The following is a 24,861-nucleotide window of genomic DNA, read 5'->3' as shown; positions in this document are numbered from 1 at the left end:
GTTCACCAAGAAGATGACAAGGTTTGTTTGAGCTCATGTTGGCCATGGCTCGTTATTATATGTATATATTATTATGGTGTAATGTCTCTTTGTTTGCATTCTCCTGCTTGTCCACGAGCTAGTGACGTTTCTCTCTAAACAAATAGCGTTCAGCTGCGCGTCTTGCTCTGCCTGTTGGTACCCTTTTGTTGTGCTACGTAGCTTTCCGAAAGGGTACCCAAAAAGTGGTACAGTATGGTTCGCTTTTAGGTATCTTTTGACAGTGGAAATGGCCATAAAAGCGTACCGAACCTACCATACCGTACCACTCAGTGAAAATAGGCCATAAGTAGCTTTCTTAAATTCTCAAAACTTTAAGAAAGGTTTTTCAGGATTTGCCATCTAGAGTCTGCCAACTGCATCTTATTTAATGTAATATTGTGTTAGTGTTTGGAGACCGGCTTCATGCGGTTGTCTTATTATGTTTTTAAAAGCACAAGCACAAGGTTGTGTGTTGGCTCCAGTTAGACTGAGCAGTTAGAATAGCCCATTTGAGATTTGATTAAGACTCTTGATTGGAAAAGGAGGTCATGTTGAACCTCCAGTGTCCAGATCATCTCTATTTTCAAAAAACACACCCTGCTGCAATTTGTGTGTGTTTGCTTGTGTGTTTGTGTGTTTGTGCGTGTGTGTGTGCGTGTGTGTGCGTGTGTGTGTGTGTGTGTGTGTGTGTGTGTGTGTGTGTGTGTGTGTGTGCGCGTGTGCGCGCTTGTGTGCGTGTGCGCGCGTGTGTGCGTGTGTGCGTGTGTGTGTGTGTGTGTGTGTGTGTGTGTGTTTGCTGGTGTTGGGGGTTTACAAGTTCTTTTTTTGTATAAAAACATGGATATAACCTAGTTATACTCTATTTCAGTTGTTTATGAGGACATGCCTGATGTTCTTGTAGTTTAAAATGATTTTTAAAAATGCTACTTTTTGTGAGTTAAGTTTGGGGTTAGGGCCAAATAATTATAAATAGTACAAAAGTCTTTTTCGACTTTACTGTATGAAATTCAGTATGCTTATGTAGAGTGCCTGTAAACTATGTGTCTGTCTGTCTGTCTGTCTGTCTGTCTCTGTGTGCATGTGTGTGTGTGTTTGTGCGTGTGCGCACATGCGTATATATTTTTGTTTGTTTGCTGGGCTGAGAATCTTGTATTATTAATGGAGTGGTGAAAGGGCAGGAGGTTGAGTGCCCTGCATGCTGCCCCCTGCTGCCCTGTAGTCTGATCACCCTCTTTAATTGGCTAGAGGTGGAGTGTCCAGATTAGATCCTGTTGTCTGATTAGGTGATGAAAATCACAATAGTGTCTGGAGCATGACTGTGTGTATAGTTTAGATTCATTTGAGAATTTTGTATCTTTTTTCCTTGGATTTTGCACAAAACTCTAAAAAAAAACAGGGGAAAAGAATTCTGAGGAGTGAAGAAAACTCCTTGAGAGGAACCATTCAACTTGTAAACAGTTGTTAAAAGGTCTGTATTTAAGTTTACTGACAAATTATTTCAGTATTGATTGATTGTTTTTTTAAAAGACCATTATCGCTGTAACCACTACAGTACATTTATTTTGTTTGGTTGTGTTTCAAACTGCTTGGAACAATGTTTTGTGCCAAATTAATATGTTTTGCAGTATGTGGCAATGCAATAAGCAAGATAAATTGCACCCAATCAGTTCGCAAAATAAAGTCTTATAAAAGCCCTCCGCTGTGTTGGGCTGCGGATAAGCCTGTTAGCCTTTATTGTCCGATAACAACTGCCTGTATGTATTTTGTCCCTTACTTAACAACTAGGCAATATTAAAAATATTATAAAGATATATCATTATTATTATATGGTAATTAGAGTCACAAAAATAATATATGCATTATTCATATCACAGAGAGGTGCAATAATAAATAACTTTTTTTTACTTTTGGCATTCAAAGAAATGAAAATTCAGAGCTGAAACTAAAATATGTTTAGACCTGCCGGAATGTTTAGACCTTCTTGCTGTGAGGCGATCGTGTTACCCACTGCGCCACCCTGCTGCCCCAGTATCTAATTGATAGTACCTTTTTTTTTACATAAGGTTAGAAAAATATCCATCATTACCTCTTTATTTTAGTATGAACATTGCATAAATAAAAATTGTTTTTAAACTAATAAGATATCAGAATATCACAAGATTCTATATCACAATAAATTTTGCAGATTCTAAATTGTAATGTTAACTAAAAGATGTGGGATAAAGACATATTAAAACAGCCAAAAACCAAAGCAGAAAATAATAATCTCCAGCCTTAGCTTTATTATTTTCCAGTACTAGTATTGATCCAAAAATTTGTGGTTTTGTTTTCTCATGAAATTTGTCTAGTCTTTTTGGTAATAGGATAACGGGGTGCTTGATATATAAAAAAAATGGAGAGGGAGATACATTAATACATATTAGTCAGCAAGGCAAATGTGGATATATAAATATACCGTAAAGCTTAATCAATGCTATCTATGCCCAAAATTCCACCATCAGCTGGAACAGTGGGGGTTTGAACACATGGGTGTCAAAACCAGCACTTCATCTTTGAATGCAAAAAAACTTGTGTATATTCATGAGCTCACCTAGCCGCATGCTGGGCATTTTTATTCTAGATTGAATAATTAGTGTGAATAATAGAATAATAATTGTGTCTGATCCCACAGCACAGGATACTCAAGAGTAAAACACTCCACAACCAACAGATGTTCTGCGATAGAGATGCAGGGAAAAACATTTTGAAAATGTTAAAAATGAATATATGGCTTGATATCTGTGCTTTGGTAGATATAATGATATTGTGAGCATTTTAAAATACCATGAATAATTATTTATTATTTAAATGTTGTTGAGTGCTTTTAAAGAATTTTCAGATTGTATTTGTAGTGTTGTTCAAAACAAATTTTTGGAGACTTAATTGGTTAGCTTAATAGTTCTAACATTTATGTTTTCACATGTTAATCTAGCCTACATTTGTAAAGTTATGCAGGTTTGTAAAGCTTTTATCACTCTATTATGAAAAGGTTACCTTTTCTAACAGGTTTATCAATGGTTACAGAACAAATCAGTTAAATGATGACATAATTTTTAATTTTTTTGGGAGAACTATCATTTGCAGTGTTGTACAGTAGGTACTTAGTCTGTGTGTTGGTGGTGAATGTTTTCCACTGACTAATTTTATAAGTCCACAAAATATGTCAATTTTTAATGCAGTTGTTAATTATGCTTATATTTGTAAACTAAATTTACTGGTGAATTTTAATTGTGGGCGACATGGTGACTTAGTTGTTAGCACTGTCGCCTTACAGCAAGAAGGTTGCTGGTCTGTTGGCCTTTCTTTGTGGAGTTTGCATGTTCTCCACGTGATGGGTTTTCTCCGGTGCTCTGATTCCCCCATAGGTGAATTGGATTATCTAAATTGGTCGTAGTTGTATGAGTATGAATGAGTGTGTATGGATGTTTCCCAGTACTGGGTTGCAGATTAAAGGGCATCCGATGTGTAAATCATAAGCTGGATAAGTTGGCAGTTCATTCAGCTGTGGCGATCCCTGATGAATAAAGGGACTAAGCCGAAGGAAAAAAAAAAAAAAGTATATTGTTTTAAAAAAAATCGACCGTTCATCAAAAGTGATTGCGAATAAGCTGTTAGATCATTGTATTTCATTCTTGATATTGTTGTAAATTATTTTAAGTGTCAAGAGTATTGGGTACATTTTCTTTCTCGAAAGGGACAAATATCCATAAGCTTTCATTCAAAATTCCTACATTGTGTTCCAAATATTTTTTTTTTTGAATGAGGTGGAGGTGAATAAATGATTTCACAATTTGAAATTTGTGATAAAATAGCTAGACATATTCTGATGTTCAATAATCCAGTATATCATAATGAACATGCAGAGTATTGATATTGTAGGCATTTAAAATACCATGAATAATTATTTATTATTTAAATGTTGTTGAATTCTTAAAGATTATTCAGATTCTATTTGCAGTGTTGTTCATAACAAATTATTGGGGACTAAATTGGTTAGCTTAATAGTTCAATCATAAAAATGTTTTCACATGTTAATCTGGCCTACGACATGCTGAAATAGTGATGGAAAATGCTATTGTGACTATAAGCTATATAGATAAGCGGCACAGGCTATAAAGATAATGCAATAAGGCTCTAATAGTTAACATTAGTGGTTTTAACTAAACTACAAATGGCTTTTATTATTCTTAGCTGATGTTAATTTTACAGTTAATGGCTAATAATGCAATAAAATCGTAGTTGAAATCTGATTACAGGTCTTAATCTTTTTATTGAATAGACGAATTAACAGTTTGTAAACATTCAGTATGCACACACAACTAGGTTGCAGAAAAAAACAGGAGCACTAGCATTTACAGCGAGGAAATGACATCCAATGCGGTACAGAGTTTGTTGTTGTATAAGATAAGTTATATTGATTACATATTATATATATTATTTACATAATGCTTTCAGCATGTAACAACAGCTTGTCATCCAGTTATAAGCACAGTTATTTGGCAAAATTAACGTTAAAGTGAGCGGTGTTCGTCTGCCAGTTCCAATCGCGATAGCACCCTCCTAATGGATTATGGATAAGACGAAATAGCCAAGCATCCAGCCCCAAATATACAACTACCTCACCGAAACTCCAAGTGATTTTAGAAGAGAAGTTAAGGGCTTACAAGTTTTTAGATGCCTAAAGTTTTGTTCTGTGTGGTCATGTGCAAGAAAAAATGTTCCATGATTACCAGATTCAAAACTTTGTAGTGCTATAAACCAAAGTTCTGTCATCAATCATCAACAAGCAAAACAACTGCATTCTGACAGCGAACTGCACCTGTATGGCAGGGTATGTGAACGGATAATTAGTGTTCGCAGTTTAATTAACCTTATTTACCTGTTTTTGCTTAAATCACTGCTGAAATCAAAAACAAGTAATGTGTATGATTCAGCATAGTGTGAACTTATATATAAAATAAGAACTGCAGAGTCAACCATTTTTAAATAGGCCCTTACTCCATTCAGCTCTTATGATGGCTGTTAGCTAAAGACATCTGTCTGCGGTTGACATTAAAAGCAGTGCGTTGTATAGTAAAATTTAAGTTTTCTAGTTTTGGACTTTCCATTTTGGCATCCTACTGCACAACACGACATGTTTGTTCTTTCAACTGATGTTTTTTTTTTTTTTAAACCATTAAGCGCAGTTAAGCCCATGTGACGTCATGTGTGGCGTAGGTTGGTAATTCCCCAATAGAGTTAAACACTAACAAAATGAAGTTGTATTTTAAAATAATAGTAACAATAGCAATAAATCTATCATTTTCTCACAGTTGATCCATTAACTAACATTTTCTAGAGAGACTTTATTGTAAAGTGTTACCTATTGTAACTACCTATATAATCCTTTTGCAATTTAATTAGGTTGAAATCGTGTGTACTTTAGACATGTATAGATAATAAAGCAATAAACTTTTTTTGTTATTGTTCCTGTTGAAGTAACCTTTTTTGCAGTGATATTTGCATATATCATGATGATAAAAGTTTCAATAATTATGGCAAAACGAAAATTTAAAACTAAAATAGCTGTTTAACAAAATAATTCACATTTGTAGTTCTATAATTGTATATAGAGGTAATTGCATTAATTGAAAATATTTGTATCGTCAGCCATGTTGCACAGGAATAATAAGCCCTTGGCATTTATTCATTTGCGAGTTGTGATGCTTCCCCCCTCTCCGATGTGTGAGTGAGAGTCTGTGTTTCCTCTGTATTAGTGTTCGTGTCGGGTGTCACACTACTCTCAGCTCACATTGATCCCTGTGCCCTTTGTGGTCTGGTATCGATCCTTTATTTTGCTCATTTTAATGTCTCTCTCTCTCTCTCTCTTTCTCTCTCTCTCTTGTCTGTCTCTCTCCCTCTCATTATATTGCCTAGGCAGAAAAGACAAAGCTCCTGTGAAAAAGGGCCAAGTTCAATTAAAGCTGGAAGCAGCGTAGTCACAGTGTACCACAGTTGAAGTGTCACAGAGCTCCTGTAGTGATCACACGGATGTCATATGCAGTATTAGCACAGAACGGATCTCTTATTACAGACTCTGTGATGTATATTAGATGAGTTGAATGGCTTCTCCCTTTCCTGCATGTGTTAGAACAGCGGTTTTAACAGCACCTGATATAATGCATCTGCTGTCTAGTGTGAGTGTGCGTGTGTGTTCCTTGTTCTCTCTAAGTGGAACACATGCTCAACAGTGAAGTGTCACTTTCATCAGTCAATCATAGCGCATGTCCCTGCGGAGCTTCAAACTGCTTTCACACTCCTTTTCTTGCCTTTCGCACTTAAACGAAGAGTCAACACATTTTTACGCTGTTCAACAAGTGATCCCGCCACAAGCTGGTGCTGTGACGCAATAAATGTAGATGACAAAAGTGCTCTATTTGTCCTGAATTGGAGCTCATGCTGTTCTGCTTGACAGAGGAAGTACACTTGATGTACTTTGACAGGTACGACACATTCACCTATCCACCCCCACTCAGGTCAGCCTTCTGCTGAAGACGCCTGTCACACCTTTGAGCCGTTCACATTAATCATTGCGGTGGGATTACGGGGGCAGTGTGGCAGAACCCCTCCTATCACCACGGCGGAGGGACTTTGACAGCCTGTTTGACAGAGCGGGCCTGTAATCTGCGTAATTTGCAGGTGTAGTCCGTGTTCCTCTTTTAGGAAGGGTCGGGATTACTTCAGGATTAGACTGCTCGTCTGACAGAGAGGCTTTCAGGGGCTGTTAGCGCTAAGCCAAACTAACCTCCCCACATCTCGTCCGAGTTTGGTGAGAGAGACGAGTGTGACTGGATTCTAACAAGCTTGACAGTTTAATTTACTGCTCCAGGTGACTGACTGGTCACGGCGATTCGTAAATCACTGATCTGTAGACGTGACAAATCTGCTCAACCACATTTATTCTTGCAGAAAGTATTTTATATACGAATACAAATATATAAAGAGTATATATGTGTTTAAAATAAATATAATAAAAAATATAATACACGTATAGTATCCAGGGGGCTGACTACAACTGTATTATATGTATAGAATACAGTTGTAGTCAGTCCCCTGGATATGTTTGTCATTTTCTGTCTCACTCAATGGAGAGATGTTTTTTAACACATTTCTAAATATAATAGTTTTAATAACTCATCTCTTTTAACTGTTTTTTTTTTTCATCTTTGCCATGATGACTGTACATAACATTTACTAGATATTTGTCAAGAGACTAGTATTCAGCTTTAAGTGACAAATGCTAAATTTAAATGCTTAATTAACTTGGGCAATTAGGCAAGTTAGGGTAATTAGAAAAATTATTGTATAATGATGGTTTATTCTGTAGACTATCAAAATTTATTTATTCCAAATTAAATTAAATAAATGTGTGTAGCATGGTTTTTATAACAAGTTTAGCTCATTTTATTTGTGCCATGTATATTTTATTTTAAAAAATATTATTATTATTCTTAATATAAGAAGGTCGCTGGTTCGAGCCTCGACTGGGTCAGTAGGCAAATCTGTTTGGAGTTTGTATGCTCTCCCCATGTTTGCGTGGGTTTTCTCCGGGTGCTTCGGTTTCCCCCAGAGTCCAAAGACAAGCGGCACAGGTGAATTGGGTAGGCTAAATTGTCCGTAGTGTATGAGTGTGAATACGTGTATATGGATGTTTCCCAGTGATGGGTTGCAGATGGAAGGGCAGAAAAGAAAATGAATGAATGAAATTGGTAAATGTAAATGCATGTTAAGAATATTCATTCATTCATTTTCTTTTCGGCTTAGCCTCTTTATTAGTCTGGGGTCAATACGAAATGAACCACCAACTTATCCAGCATATGTTTAACTCAGCGGATACATTCCAGCTGCAACCCATCACTGGGCAACACCATACACTCTCATTCATTCAAACGCATACTATACAGACAATTTAGCTCCCATTTCACCTATAGTGCATGTCTTTGGACTGAAGGGGAAACCCGAGCATCCGGAGGAAACCCACGCCAACATGGGGGGAACATGCAAACTTCCAACTGACATTTAACAATTTTTCTATTATTATTTTTGTGATTTTTGGAAACCTGAGTTTAAAAATTAAAATAATCATGACAATAATGTCCAGGTATATATAAATATTAAAAACTCTTTTCCACATTCTTTCAAATACTGGCCCAGTACCCCCATAAGTGGTTCCGTTCTCTCATCAGTTGGAATATAATAACTTTTGCATAGATAGAGACACTTTTTTTTTTCTTTTTTTGAATGATTACTGACATGTTCAGGAACCAACAAAATTAATTACAGCAACCTTGATCACACAGAACCTCTCTCAAGTTTGAGTGTACAAAAAAAGCACCTCTTTTTTAGATGGGTTTATTAAAACACAAACAACATATACAAGAAGTTTTCTTTAAAATGATGACAAACTTTTGCATTTACACCTATGCATGTGGGAAGCTTTTGAATTTAGGTAGGCAAAATCCAGGTGGAAACCCAAAAATAGCACTTGACTTAAAAAAAATTATTAAAATTTTTCCAAATGTGTATCTTTATATTTTAGGAACAAAGCCCCTTGCAAAGATGCCAATGCATATTTTAGTCTTTGTCATTAGGGAAAAAAATGTTAAGCTTTGCTTTATAGCACAAATTGGAATGGACCAACGGATATGTGAGGATGATGTAGACTGTAGAACGCCACATGATCTTTCAGTCCAGAGTCATTTATACACCCTCAGATTACTGGAAACACCATTAATGCCTCTCAGTGTGTTGCTGGCATGTCTTTCATTAGCACAACCCTAAAAAAAGAGAAAATGCTCTATTAAAAGGTCAGAAACCAGATATCAGCAGCTGCGCGAATAGTGTTTGAGATGTTCCACAAGACAGTGTGTGCGTGTGTGTTTTCTCCCTGATTTGGGCCATATTGTATGATGGGTGCAGTAAGAAATCATTATGTTTGGACAGAGGGTAAAGTATCGTATCCGAGTGTTGTTATAAACTCTGTGGTTTTATTCCCCAAACAGGGCTTTGTGTTATTCACTTAGTTCTATGCAGTAACTGCGCGTGTTAGTGAGTGAGAGCGCAATTAGCCCTGATGCTCCACTTTCAGCTCTACGCAGTGCTGATAAACTCCCAGAGTGCACTGGGACGAGCTGACAATGGCTCTATTAAGGCTGACAATCAACAGGAAAACGAGGGAATGATCTGTCTCCTTATTAGCATACCACTTTAATCGGATTTAGGGCTTTAATCGCAGACTGCTATGTCCTGGGCCTTAAAAATACTTCTTAATCATAAAACTCAGCAGAATCTTTTTAATCAGACGTTTGGCGGATTGTCATGTTGCTCTCTTAATTGATATGAATCTGCTCGTTTGTTTGTTGTAGGAGCCCTTACATGTGGATTTGTTTATTCTTTCTTTGTACGCATGTTGGAGAGCAGAAGCAGGCATGCGAGTTGGCTGGTCTGGAGCAGCAGAAAGCATCTTTGCAGATGGAGTTAGAGCAGTGGAGACGTATACGGCAGCAGACGTCACTGAACCCCCCCGCTTCCGAGCCGGAACGCCTGCAGGCCCAAGTCAAACAGCTCACTCAACGACTCAAGGTCTCTTACGATTACTCTCATTTCCTTAGATTCAGTTTATACATTTGACTGATGTAATTAAACACTATCCTGTGTGGGATGATTAGCATCTGAACAAAACATAAAAAAGACATTTTTCTTTCTTTCTTTCTTTCTTTCTTTCTTTCTTTCTTTCTTTCTTTCTTTCTTTATTTATTTATTTATTTATTTACTTACAGTTTAAGTCAGAATTAATAGCCCCCCTGAATTATTAGACCCCTGTTTATTTTTTTCCCCAATTTCTGTTTAACGGAGAGAAGATTTTTTTCAACACATTTCTAAACATAATATTTTTATTAACTCATGTCTAATAACTGATTTATTTTATCTTCGCCATGATGACAGTAAGTAATATTTTACTAGAGAGACATTTAAAGGCTTAACTAGGTTGTTTAGGTTAATTAGGCAGGTTAGGGTAATTAGGCAAGTGATTGTATAACGATGGTTTGCTCTGTAGACTATCAAACAAAAATTTGCTAAAAGGGCTAATAATTTTGTCCCTTGAATGTTTTTTTTAAATGCATTTATTCTAGCCGAAATAAAACAAATATGGCTTTCTCCAGAAAAAAAAAATAAATAAATAAATAAATATATATATATATATATATATATATATATATATATATATATATACATATATATATATATATATATATATATATATATATATATATATATATATATATATATATATATATATATATAATCAAACATTCTGTGAAAATTTCTTTGCTCTGTTTAACAATTTAGGAAATATTAAAAAATGTAAAAAAAAATAAATAAATAATTCAAAGGGGGCTAATAATTCTGACTTTAACTGTATATAAGCCTTAAACAGTATGGATCTTTTGTGTCTATTAACAGCTTCTTGTGTATAGAACCTAACAAACAATTCATCACAAGCCCAGAGTATTCTCATAGTATGCAGAGCAATAACTAGGAAAAAGTATTTATTATATAAAATAAAGAATAATTGATCACAGGCCATTGAATTTTTGAAAGATAATGCAAACCCGAGCTGATGATGCAGTCTCAGCGTGAAGTACCATTTCTCATAAATTCAGCCATGTTAAAAAATGTAAAAACATTTAATAATTTTGTTATTTGCTTATTTGCCCTTTTGAGTAGTTTTTCTAGCAGTTTCAGACCTGTAAGATGAAAAGATGATCCCGCTGTTGATAAAATGTGTTATTAAAATGAATAAATTCTGTTCCACATTCCAGACTTTCCACTCCGTAGATCTGTGAATTGCAGTAGTGCAGTCATTTGCTAAAAACACCAATTTTATTATGCTATAATAAATTATATCATATGTATTTTTTATATATGTATACAGTATATATATTTGCTGTGATAGTTTTGATATAGAATTCATATTCATAAATATCCACAGTTTTCTTCTTCTTATAAATAAGTTAAAAGTGATAAAAGTAGTTTTTTTTTTTTTTTTGGTTTTTTAAATCAGCAAACTGGTAAATGGGGTCTGGCAGTGCTCTTTATGTTTCTGTGTTGGCCTCAATGCTAGTGTCATGTTCATGAGACAGGAGTGTGTGTGGGTGTGTGGCTGAGATACAGTCAGGATGTGTGCTACATAAACGAGTCCTCTATTCCTTTCAACTAAAGACAAGGTGCACATACAAATATCCATCATTCACATGATCACAGGCATCCCACCAACTCAACCTGTCCTCGGAGTTTTTCAGACGCTCTGTGCGTGTGCCTCTTACCTTGACACACATTCACAGAGGTTGAACAAATGTGCCACTAAATAGATCAAAACCCAGCATAATGAGTAATGCTAGAAATGATAAATATATAAATAAACATTGAAGCAAAAAAAGAAAAATACGATTCAATGACAGATTATTGTTTTTTTATTTCAAGTTCATTCTTATTATGATTACAAAACTGCTTCCCATATTTTGCTGAAGTTTAATTTCATATGGATTTTTAAAAAGATAAATATTACAACCAGAACTGTCTAGGAATTATGTACTTAGATTCAAACATCAAGTACTTGTAACTACAATAAACTACTTAACCGTTTAAATGCCCCACCAAGAAATAAAAATGTTGGATTGCATTTCTTAATTTATAATGTTGCTTGTTAACACACTCAATGCATTTTTATCAACACATTCCATAATTTCTAAAATATCATCCACCACCAAATGGTTAATATGTCAGTTTATATAAAAGTACTGGAATTAATACATATAAAAAATCTAAAAATATGAAGTGTAAGACCAATTAATTTTAAAAACATAATTAAAATAAAACATTTTTAATAGTAAATCATCTTTATTTTTTTGAAGTGTGCCATAAGGTATTTCAGATTATCATTCAACATGTTCTTTTTTTTCTTCAGGATTATGTTTGTTAAATTAATTTTTATTTATTTATTTTTTTTGGTAAATCAATAATGCTGTGTGTGTAAACCATTACTTAAACAATCATTCTTTAAATGACTTTAACAGTCAATATTTCAAACAGTCAAAATATGGTCAGAGCAGACAATTAAAGGGTTAAAAATATTATTTATCCTATGGTTCATTGCACAATGGCAGTGAGTTATTCACAATTTTTCGACTATCCAGTCACACTTTATTTTAAGGTACAATTCTAGATATTAACCAACCATTAAATATGACTTTTAGCTGAATAAACTTCTAATTTATAATAATTGTTATTAAGATTGTTTGGTTTAGGTCAGGGGTGCCTCAACTTTTCCTTATGAATGGCCAAAAACCAAAGTTGATTAAGCTTGTGAGCCAAATGTTAATATAATTGCCATGGGTAATTTCCCAATTTATCTAGTAAAATTTAAATACAACTAGAAAACTTTGCTTTATATTAACTAATAGTATATTAGTATAATGTATAATGTATAACAGTATAATGTTTTTTGTTTTTTGTTTTTACATTTTATAATGAACTTTCTACGGAAAAAAACAAAAACACTCATTTATAACAGCATGGAGTTACACTAGTTTTTGTCTTGATCCGCTCACTGATGTCTTCTGCATAGTCCTCTGTCCATCGTGTGACAGTATTTACATTTTTAAAAATCTGATTCATTTACAGCAATTGAAAGATTTCATTTTTTGTAGCTCTGCAATAAAACACACCAACCCTTTTAATCTTTCTCACTCTCTTCTAAGATGAGATGGTGGGCCATCTCAAAGGTTACAGTGGACCAACTTTGGCCCGCGGGCCCTGCTTTAGGCATCTCTGGTTAAGGTATTGGGTAAGATTAGGGATGTACACTAAGATTGTGCAGAATAAGCCCCTATTTAATAGTGAGAATTGGTACTTAAACTAAAGTGTTAAAGATTATACAGATTTTTCTTTTTTTAAACTTCAATATTATTTTTTATAATAAACCGCCCACTTAATACATTCGTGATTCTTCACATTTGCAATGTTGCAATTGTTTGATGTTTCTCATTGTTGCTGCCATATGCACTTCTAGTGTGTGTGTGTTTAGATAAAATTTTTGATGGAGCAGTGTTGTTGTGTTTTCAATATTGCTTTTTTGTAATGCTGTCTAAATTAGTTAATTTCAAGTAAATATTTTAAAATAATGAAATGCCATTGGTATTTATTCCGTCAACACCAACAGTGTGGTATATGAGGGTTAATATTTTGAAGTATTGCACATTAAAAATACTTTAGATTATGTGAATTCAGACAAGGTTTACCACAAAGGTAATCTAAAGTAATCCAAAATTAGCCTGATTATATTACTACCTACAGATTCTGTCATGTAATTTGTAATCAGTAAATGATTGAAGTCATCTGCCCAGCTCTACACACAACTTTTTTAATGAATATTATTTAAACGTTGTCCAGTAAAACAACCTACACTTTAAGACTCTAGAGTATAAGAGAAAAAAAATCTGCATTTCAATATAACCTGACTGATCTTAACATTTTTTTAAGTCCCATCAGTGTCCTATAAAGGAATCAAAAGGCGATGTACAGGACATATGTAGATGTGTATATTTCTGTGAAGCAGATGTGAAACAGCATCTTCATTAAGCATCCCGACGGCTCAATATTCATAAATGAGTCCCGCACGATGGGATATCAGATGATAGGATAAATGTGTGACTCTTTCTCTCCACAGAGTGCCAGCAGTGAGATGAGCAAACACACTGCTGCTAACAAGAGCCTGAGGGCTCAGTTAGATGAAAGAGATCAGACACTGAAGGAACTGCACGAGAGGTAAATGCTCTCTATCCCCTCTCTTTCCTTCTTAGTCCTGAGGTATACTTACTTCTTCGCCTTCTCTTTCTGGTGCTAGGGGTCACTTTTGCAGTGTCTGATTCCACCATGTGGCAGACTTCAACAGCATTCGTTGATTTTAAAAAGCATGAAGGAGCTGCTTATATGTAGAGATTTTGGCAGCAAGCTCCAGAGAAAGAGAGAGGAGGTGTATTTTCCTTACCATACAGTTATGCACTATTGTCATAAGATGATGTCTTGCCCTGAGCGCTGATTCTGACAGTCCATTGTGTTAACCGGTTGCCATCTCGCTGTCCTTTCTGTTTCCTTCTTCCTCTCCGCGTCACTCGTTTCGAGCCCTCTCAGTGGAAAAAAAATGGCTGTTATAATAAATAATACATTTAGTGAGGTTTTGCTTGAAAGAAGTGCAAAAATTCTGTCATGGGCCCTTTTCACATTTCTCATGAGCAGAAGTCTCCATAGCTGGGTAAACTTCTTTAGCAGTAAATGGGAGATGACAGCAAATAACATTTTTGCATTTACATTTTTTTTTCTGGAAGCTATAAATTGGGAAAAATAAACGTTTGTGATTCTAAAAGAAAGCAAAAGGAGAATGTTTAATTTTTCATCCCTCCTTTGGTCATTGTGTTAGAGGCCCTTTTTAATCAAATTGGTATTATTAACATTATTTAGAAATGCATGTGATTTTTTTATTCAAACATTGCAGCTACATTTGTGATTTTGAAAACTGTGGAATTCTCAGAAGCTGCCATAGTTGAGTAAATGTCTATAGTGGAGAAACTGTTTGATTCCAATGCGCTCTTAGAGCAAAAGAGAAATAATAAAAATATAAAAAGGTTGAATTCAGCGATCGAAAGAGAGAATTTTCCTCAAACACCTGCAGTGTCATTTTTATTTGTATTTCATTTATTGTTATTTAATGGCATGGTAATATAAAAAAAAGTAAAGAATTAAAAAGGTATTTCGATGTTGGAAACCATGTCATTACAGTCTGTGAAATTGATCCAGTAAGGCACATGGAATTTTTCTTCTCAGGGAAAATTGATCTTGTTTTAAGTGTGTTCAAATTTCTACTGCAAAACATTCAACAATGAATCGAGAGTAGCTTCTTTTTCTTTTTTTTTTCTCCAGAACGTACAGGCTTAGAAGTGCGTGAATGTCGCAGCGTGCGTCCGCAGACAGCCAAAACTCACACCAGTCTGTGACAACATGTGAAATCACAGATGAGGAGTCCCTGTGAGCGGCAGCCGCCTTACGCCACGCAGCTTGTTTAAATGAAATACATGTCTAGACGCTGTAAAAAATACATCTGCTGCACTGCCTTCAAAAAAAGTGAATTTCAAAGCATGCTGCCATGTCCTGAGTCAATATCCGGCGCAGAGGTCTCTGCCTTATTCATAAAGGCCTGCCTTTCATGTGCCGCCTGTTGTCTTTCCATATCATAAATGCATTCATCTCCTTTGTTTTCTACTGCAAACTGCGCATCCATGATCTATGAAAGCACTTACAACTGTATTAGCATCCAAAATGCATTTTGAATTAGCAATCTAGCAGCACAACAGCAAAGAGACAAAGCGGGGAGCGCGAAGGAAGGCGTTCAAGCGGTTTAGCGAGCCTAGACGGGCTGTTCCGAGGCTCGCGCTGGCCATCAGTATCACCATCCCGCTATTCTTTTAGGCTCACGCACCCCTAAAATAAATGTTATAGATCTAATTGCCATTTGCTCTCTTGAGCTTTGAAGAAGATGGAGTGAAGTGGGGGAGGATGGGAGATGCGCGGCTGTAAGTCAACAGGAGAAACGGCTTGGTCCACTCTACAGAGGGGTCAATATGGCTTTTCTCATTAATGGCTATTGGGTAACCTGACTCCATTTCCCCAGGCCACCCGGTCTTATTTAATTTAATGTCACTCCAATAAGAAGCTCTCACATTTATTCAGTGCATTTGCTGCAGGCACTCTTTCTCTCTCTCTCTCTGGAATTTGAGGATATTTATTTAAAAAGGACCTTTACTCATCATTATAGCGGCTCTGGTCAAGGAGGCAGTCTGTAAAACAGCCCTCAAATGTTAACATATTCCAGCACTTTTCTGTCTCGCAGATGCAGAGATGTTTCAACTATTTAGAAGGAATCTGGTTACAAGACTGCTGGCATTTTATTTGTTTTCTCCATGTTCAATTATTCATGTCTATTTGTTAATTTTTAAAGTGATCGAGTCCACGTTCCATTCTTGACATGAAAAACAAAAACAAAAGATAAACACTAATACTGTAAATATTAATGCGCTCACAGGATTGGTGTTTTAGAGAGGGATGTAACGATGAAAAGGCAGCTGGTGGAAGATCTCAGGAGCAGACTAAAGATATGCCAGGACTCTGAGAGGAGCCACAAAACAGCGACTGAAGACTTGGAGAAGAAAGTACGTCCTGCTCAAACAACAGATAGATAGTGCACTAGCCATGGCAACAGCCTTGGAGCAACCTGGAATTAATTATTCTCTCTGCCGTTATTGATCGTGTCACTCATCCTGAATCTGAACTTCCCAGACTTCCACATTTCACTGTCTGTTTAAAAATATTGAAGTAATTGAATTTTCGGGTCTCAGCGACCCCGCTCCTATTTAATAACAATTGCTTCTCTTTGTTAGATAAAATCACTCTCTGATGAGTCAACTAACCGGAAAGCTCTTGTCGACTCTCTCAAGAGAAGATTGACAGTTGCCACTGCAGAAAAAACTCAGCAGGAGACAAGCAGCCGCAAACTCAAAGAGGAGCTTCAGAAAAAGGTGCAAGAGTGTTGACTATCTGCATCAGTATATTTTCATCAAGAATAGACAAAATGCTCGTTTTGGTCCTTCGTTGTCTTATAAGAGATTTTTTTATTCACCTAATTACCATCGGTCTTGTTTGATGTTTGGCCTCAATGCCATACTTTGCCCCAGTTTCATCGTATTCCATTGATCTGCGGTTCCGTTCTATTGTTTTACTAGATAGCTATTGTAACATGTTAAAGTATTTTATGTCATTTATTAGAGACTACAAATAAGAAACAGATTTAAACAAAGAGCACACACGCATGTACACATATTCAGTGTATAAATCCGCTTTGCTTTAAAGTACAGGTACAGTATTTTTTCTCAGTTCAGTGGCTTTTACTTCAAATTAAGAGTGATTTTTATACATTGAGATTTGGCAATAACGCCATATTTTACACCTGACCAAGAAAATCACTGACTGCTTTCCTCACACTCAAAATCATTTCATGCCAGTAAATTGCAAATCATTAATGACTATTTCTAACAATAATAAAGAAAAGGCACCAGCAAACTGTTTATAGAACTGTTGAAAAATTCATTTATGAATGCCATGTTCATAACAAACATTCGATTATATGATCATTATTTGAGTCAAAATAATTAGCAATTGTTCTTAAATGCTTTGGAAATGCAGTGCATGCACAGCTAAAATGGACAGATTGCCCTGATCTATAGTATCAATGTGTTTTTATATAAATATATTTTCCTAAATCCTGACACGATTGAAAGAAATTCCATTAAGTGGAATTGTTTAGATGGTATTAGTGATTTCTGTGTGCATATTCCCAGGAGCAGAGAGTGAGCGTCCTGCAGGCACGGATAGGCGAGCGTGATCAGGCCATGACTGAGTTGGAACAGACGGCGTCTCAACAAATGCATGCTTTGACCGAGCAGAGCTCTCAGACTCTGGAATCTCTGCAGAGAAAACTAACCCTCGCCGAGTCTCAGCTGCGCCAGTTTCACACATTCATTCAGGTATCTCAACTCTCCGATGTTTGCAATCAATTTAGCTTTAGGCCTTTTAAATATCTATCTTATGTATTAAATTACTGTTTAATCCTGTACATATTACTGCTACCACCTGGTTGTAATATGCATCTTAAATTTGTATCCTATGTCCAAGCGTGAAAGAATTTTGAAGGACAGATCTTTGATTCATTTTTCAATTTTTTGTATATATATTTAAGCGGTCAAATTAAGTGTGCATTTACTTTTTATAATGCTAACATATTTAGAAATGTTTGACATTTGTAGATTGATGGTGCATCAAATGGCATTTTGTCATAAAAAAATAATCTGAAATGTCTACTAATCCAGTAATTATAGCCTCATTGAAATTCTATTTTGACATTTTTTTAAAAAGGTGCATTTATTCTTTGACTTCTATAAAGACATACGAATTTCTACATTTGTAACTTTAACAGTGTCATAATAGGAACACTTTGCAAATGCAAGCTGAATGATTTCACTCTGTATATAGGTTTTTAATGAAAATTGAAGATGAAAACTGAAAACAAAATGAAAAAGTAATTACTAGTAACAAAATGCTTCTTTGGGCTTTCTGTGGGAGGCCTTACTCAAACAGTTTAATTTTAGATTTTTATTTTTTGTATTTATATGTACTATTTTTACTCTAAAAATGAAAGCACGGAGAAAGGACATTGATGTGAATTGTGTAGGCTAACAATCAGATTACAAAAGCTTTGATATTTAAAATGTTTCAGATCCTCCTCTTCCAGAGACACAGCATTAGATCTTAGAATGCAAAAGTTTTGCTATTTAAAAAGCTGCATACTATATATCATGCTGCAGTACGATTTGTGATGATCTTTACATACCCATCATTGTACTTTGTACAAAAAGATTGGATGTTTTTTTTTCTGCACCCAAGGAGAACAATGCATATGCTTCTACTCAAATTGCCATCTTTTGTTTGTAACCTTTTATCATATTGTACTTGTTGTTATAGTGCATGAAATTCGTATAAATTATATTTAACTGTTCCTAGAGTATGTATGTAGTTTGGTTAAACAGCATTTTCTTCCTTTGGCCCTACATTATAGAATGAAATGCTGAGTGTTATTAGAAACAATTCCATCTCTAAATATTTGTAAAAATTGTTTGAAGTCTAACCTGGAAGATTCATGTGAATATTTTGTGTCATTTTAATTTGTGATATTTTATGTGTCTAATTTTGTTTCTGAAACTTTTTGTACTGCCATTTTGGCCAGGACCCCCTGGTAGAGGAGATGCAAATTTCAATGGAAAATTCCTGGTAAAATAGAATATAAATAAAATGAAAAACAGCGTGCGCATTCAACAAAATGAAGGTGAAGGAGTCTATCCTCATCTTATAGAACAATTTATTCTAATTGATTTTGAAGTTCATTAAATTATTTTTAAAGCATTCATGTTTAATTACTTTGTTACAATGAATTTAAATGTTCTGCATGTTGAAATCTGTCATTGATCTGTCATTTCTTTTGTCTCTTTTTATTATTTTTATTGTTGTTGAAAGATGAGTGCACAGCCTGGGCCGTGTGAATGCATCAAGACTGAGAAGTATTTACATTACAAATGCAGTGAAGCCAGGGATGTGGTCGCAGTGGTCAGATCACAATGTGTTTTGCCCCTGTATTTACAACCCTTCGCTTTTGATCCGATCACCTAAAACAGAATGCGTGAACGGGTTGCTAGATATGAGGTATAATCAATATGCAAACCCTGCAGAAAAAAAACTATTGATTCCATGCCAAAATTCCCTTGCAAAAAAATCTGTCATCAAAACACAGCATGTTTTGTAGCCTGTGGTTTGCTATAGTCAACATAGTTAACCTGTAGCTGATTCCTGCCAGTGTGTTAATGATGGTCCCTGTAGACGCCCAGCTCTCTGGCCTACATCCCCCTGTCATGGATTGATGAGCTTTGAACATGCCATCCTGTCAGGAAGCTTCAAGAGGGATCTTTTGGGATGATTATAATGCCATTTGGGGATGCACCGGAGAGCTTTGTTTGAATTATGCAAATTCACATGGCCATGAGTAATTGATAACACGTAGTGTGTTATAAGAGTAAGGTTTTAAAACTGGATGAGCAGTTCAAATAGCATTCCATTCTAATTGCACTAATAAAGACATCTTTTAGGCAGCATGTTCGATTAGCATGACGTCAAGTCATCAAGACAGCTCATTAACACCTCGTTTACTTTTGTGATGCTGGTATACGTTTACAGTACTTCCCTATTCAACCGGTGGCATGAGTGAAAAATTGCACTCTTTTTTTTATTATTTTCTTGGTAATTTCCTCGCTAGTTTATCATCTAATACAATCCAGCGTGCTTTAATGCAGGCAAGTCATTTAAAGAGGACTTTTTCTCCTCGTCTCCTCTAATCCTTCTCCTCTGCTAGAGAACTGGTAAATTGGCCCTGTGGCTCGGGTGATTGTGGGTAAGAGCCCTTCTCCTCTTGGCCCCCATCACACTCTCCTGCAGCTCGGCTGGCTCTTGAGAAGCGGTCAGAGTATGTGATAAATTCGCTTAATCTCTTTTCGGATTTTTCTGTGCGCCGGGCTTAGGTCAATTGAATCCACCCTTTGACTAGTGACAGTGAATATCTATTAAGCTTTGAATAAAGTCGTAGACTCTTTTGACAGTTTGTTGATGAGCTGGGCATCTCTCAGGAGTATTTGGAACGTTCCAGGTTTAATAATGTTTATGTAGTGTATGTAAATGAAAAGTGAAAGTTCATGTTGACCAATTTATCTCAGTTTTACAGGTGTTTGTTCACCTTGTTGACAAAGATTATTTGCATAACACGTTCAGATTTCACTCTGCACATTGACATGGAATTTGTAAATATAACAAGATATTATTTATTGTAATGAAATTATTCCTATTGCTTTTTTGTTTATGCAATACTTTTATTTTGTTTATGCTGGTCTGATGCTTATGTTGGTCTAAGTTTTAGTCAAACAAGAAGAAATTAGGAATTTAAATACAAAAATAAGAAATTGTGACATTGAATATGAATCTGATTTTCACTGAATGTATTTCAAAACTCATATCGTCACCTTAGTATTGTAAGGTTCTATCTGACATTTTTGTCAAAATTGAGTTATTCGCGTATTTTTATTAAATGACAACTTATTTACATCATGGGATGTTTTCTTATATGCTGTTAACATTTTAAGACTCTTTATTTAAAAAACAAAAAAGGTTTTACCTACAAAGTTGTACACTAGCTTGGCTCTCTAAGATTCTTTCTGTGAGCCAGTCAGCATTTCAAATACATGCACGAGGACCAATCAGGAACAGCTTTCTTTGTCATTTCACTGAATTGCTTCGTTGACAGTGGGAAAGACCAGAAAGAAACACAAAATCAGAGTGGACTAAATAATGCTGGACCACATAAAATTAAGAAGAAACCTTAAACTGAAAAGATGTGTGTAAATTTGATGATTTCGAAGCATTTTTGACATTGAGATAAAATGTTAAATTTTACATTGTTGAAAAAAGCAACAGAAACTTGAAAATAATACAGGAATAATAGAATAATATATTAAATGTGAAATATTTTTATTTGTGGATATATAGTCAGTGAAACCTTTTTCATTGTTTATTAAACTCATTTGCTCATTGTCTATTTTCTTTTAAAAGTTTTTAAATTTGATATGAATTCTTGAAGGGCAAATACTTTATTTAATCTATAGGACATTTAAATCAATAACTATAATGCAATAGTTCATATAAAGCGTAAAATTCAATAAACATGACCATAATAATCACATAAAATTAACATCTGCACTGGACAAAATATTTAACACAGCCGTGTATGCTTAATTTGCAAAGATAAAAAAAATAGTCATTCAAAAACATTAAATAAATTGTTTACTTTCTCATGCATCAACGTATTGTTACAACACCAATTTTTATTTTTGTGATTGCATTTTTTGAAAAGTAATGCTTCAATGAATGATCTGCCAGAAAGAAGCTTATAATTCAAAGCACAAAATGACTTTTTTAGAATGAGAAGGTTCTGTCTGCATTTAACCTGTTTATTTTCCCCCATCTTGCAAATTTATGAGAATTTTGATAATGTACATTGAGCGTACATTTAGGGTCCCTGTTATGTTAATGTATGAAAGAGAACTGTTACACACATACTGTTTGCTATATGGAATACAAAAAGTTTTAAGGTCAGTATCTCAAAATCATTCAGAACGCAGATAGAACCTTATAATTCCAAGGTACCGATATAACCAGGACATACAAGATTGTTTTTAAAATGGTTTTTGGAATGCCAAAATAGTTGTCCAATGAAAGAAGAGATGCATTATTTCATCAAGTGATTCAGTATAAAATCCAGTGAATTTATTGTTTTGACAAGGGCACAACTCTCCCCTTTAACTAAAATTGTATGAGAACTCAGAAGACAACATTAGAGAGAATTTGTTCGCTGTTCTCTTTCAGATTGTTGTCTATTTGTCTTATCTTATTAATTTCAGGCAAGAAAAAAGTAAAATCAAATAAAAAAACATTTTGCACCACTTACATTTTTTTGTGGTTCTTGCAATAAAAGATATTATATTCTAAAAGAATGAAGCAAGCTAAGCTTCTTTTTTTTCTTACAAATGAGAATGAAAAAGGACGACAAAAATAAGCGAAAAACATTTTTATGACTGTATGTCAAGGTCAAAGAGTGCTTGTTTTTTGGCAGCAAACTGCACCTTTAAATTAATTTGGCTAAGCCACCTCTGCTTTGAAGCACGCTGATTTTTTGTGCTCTCCCCTGATGAACATAAATGATTGTTTTTAGAGTTCACACCTGATAGAGACATTTGCTAGTTTAATTGCTTTAGCGCCGAATGGCATCACTTCACATTCATAGTATGTGAACGTGTGGACCTGAGACGAGCCTTTATGTAATTCAGTAGCATCCCCTGAAATATAATGAAGATCCATTTGAAGTATTTATGATGAAGGCTTTATGAAACAAATAACGGTGATGGGGAGATGTGGGAAATGGAGCATGCCCCAAAGAACTGCGCTCTGATCAACTGCGTGTGATTGCTCTCACTTATACTTCTGTGGGTTTACCGGGACCATGCTGGAATCACACACACACACACACACACAGACTGTCCATTCCAAGGTCAGGTTTTCACAAGGCTTATGGGGAATGATACAAGAGATTATTGCTACGATCAATAAGCTGAAAATGAAACAAAGGGGAGCTCACTTTATTGACTTTCTCATGTACAGTGGCAGCTTTAACATTTAATTGTCTCTCAGTATTTAGCAACAACTCCCATTTAGCTCGCCCCTCAACGGGCGCAACAAAGAAAAAGACCCGATGTTCCCCACCGCCATTTTAAGAGCCTCTCGTCTCCTCATTATTTACATTCATCTGAGAGCATCTTTTATAATATGTGCCATACAACAACAAAAAGAGAAATAAATCAAAGTGTGTGTTTTTTAGCAGCTCGTCGTCTCTAAAGTGCAATTCCTCTCCAAATCAACACGAGAGCCTTCGAAATTTTAGTGCGTCTTGCATCAAAAGTCAAGAGCATTCAGGCGTCCCAATTCGACCAAATCATCCCGAACGCTGAAAATCGAGCGGTTGATCACACCACGTTCATTACGCCTGTGTGTAGATGGTACTGTAACACACTATATGCTTTTATATATGTTCTTTCTTTCTTTTTTTTAAGGCTCTGGCTAATGAATTGGCACAGGATGTGCAGGACATTAAAGCTCGTTTGAGGAGGAAGAAAAAGAGTACAAAAGAAGGAAACAAAATGTCCAAGTGCTCACTGGTGAAAGCTGCATCAATCCTCAACATGTCAGAAACAGACCTGGTGGACATGCTGGATACAGATGAGGTCAGTATTCACTCGTGGGAAACAAAACTTAGTGACTAATAATTAGTCGCAAATAGGAATTACAAGGAAAAGTGATAAACAAACCAAAAAGTGTATTTTTAAAATCAATGTATTATTTTATTATTATTTTTTTTATTATTATTATTATTGCTGCTGCTATAAATGTTTAAATCATTTGTATATGTAAATATCCTGATCAGACCTGTCAAAATGATGCATATTTAATGTGCTTTTTTATTCCTTTTTTTATTTTACATTTACAAATGTTTAAGCTGAACTGCTTTTAGGTTCATCCGGTGACACCGTGGCACTCTTACACACCCACACGAAAGAAGTTTAGTATTTTCTTTATGGCTTTTAACAGCATTTCCGGCCATGTTTTATGATTCGCAGTGTGAGGAGGCGTTTGTGGGTCGTGGGCCAGACACAGATTGGACTGAACATGTTCAGCACATCCTTCAGCAGCAGGTTTGTTTTCATTAGCAATTCAACATATTTTTGTTCATTTTTAGCGTTCGTAATTGATCAATATTCATCATTTTGTTAAAGTGGTAGATTTAGTGCAATTGACCTTTTTTGAAATATATCCTTCAGAGTTTAAAATAAACGTATTAATCTTTTACGGCCTTTTACACTGTGAAAAAGCGGAACAAATCATAGATGAACGGTCTATTCACTGCTCTATATTCGTCAGGCTGAACAGAAACAGAAATCACAGTACAATGGATGGTGCGCATGTTTCAGCTGCTCTGCCATCTGGCTATCAGAAGGACAGAATTATAAGAAGCAAGATCCGGACTGTAATTTCAGCAATAATATTTACAAATAGATAAATTCATACAAAATAACAGATGTGATGCACGGCTTAAGTCATGAAATGTATTCACGAAAGGTGTAAAAGGGTTCCTAAATAATATCTGAATTAGTTTTATTTAATGTGTATTTATTATTTGTATAATTAGTTTTGACTTTTGATATAAATACTGTACAAAGATTTTATATATATATATATATATATATATATATATATATATATATATATATATATATATATATATATATATATATATATATATATATATATATATATGTTTATATAAAGCGAGTGAGAAGAATGCTGCAGAAATTTACCTTAGTCCCTATTCTTAAATTTGCAGATTGATGTTTTTTAAATCAGTATAGCCCAAACGAATCATGTTTTTTTTTCTTTATCTTAAAAATG

The 24,861-nt window shown here is 35.0% G+C and overlaps 2 protein-coding genes across 10 annotated transcripts in view; both read left to right on the top strand.

Annotated features, from left to right (window-relative positions):
- Positions 1–24,861, top strand: part of sh3gl2a (SH3 domain containing GRB2 like 2a, endophilin A1) — a 527,445-nt gene that overhangs the window by 404,120 nt on the left and 98,464 nt on the right. The gene's annotated exons all lie outside the window — the stretch shown is intronic.
- cntln (centlein, centrosomal protein) overlaps positions 1–24,861 on the top strand; it is a 190,823-nt gene that overhangs the window by 153,660 nt on the left and 12,302 nt on the right. For all 9 annotated transcript variants that reach the window (XM_087237212.1, XM_087237209.1, XM_087237213.1 and 6 more), the window contains 7 exons: positions 9,520–9,681; positions 13,829–13,926; positions 16,238–16,364; positions 16,593–16,730; positions 17,550–17,735; positions 23,469–23,639; positions 24,033–24,107. In XM_087237212.1, coding sequence (XP_087093338.1) covers positions 9,520–9,681; positions 13,829–13,926; positions 16,238–16,364; positions 16,593–16,730; positions 17,550–17,735; positions 23,469–23,639; positions 24,033–24,107 — 957 coding nt within the window. The remainder of the gene's footprint in view (positions 1–9,519; positions 9,682–13,828; positions 13,927–16,237; positions 16,365–16,592; positions 16,731–17,549; positions 17,736–23,468; positions 23,640–24,032; positions 24,108–24,861) is intronic.

The sequence above is a fragment of the Danio rerio genome, chromosome 1, assembly GCF_052040795.2.
Source record: "Danio rerio strain M-AB ecotype USA chromosome 1, GRCz13ab, whole genome shotgun sequence".
NCBI lineage: Eukaryota > Metazoa > Chordata > Actinopteri > Cypriniformes > Danionidae > Danio > Danio rerio.
This window is presented reverse-complemented; position numbering and strand designations above follow the sequence as displayed.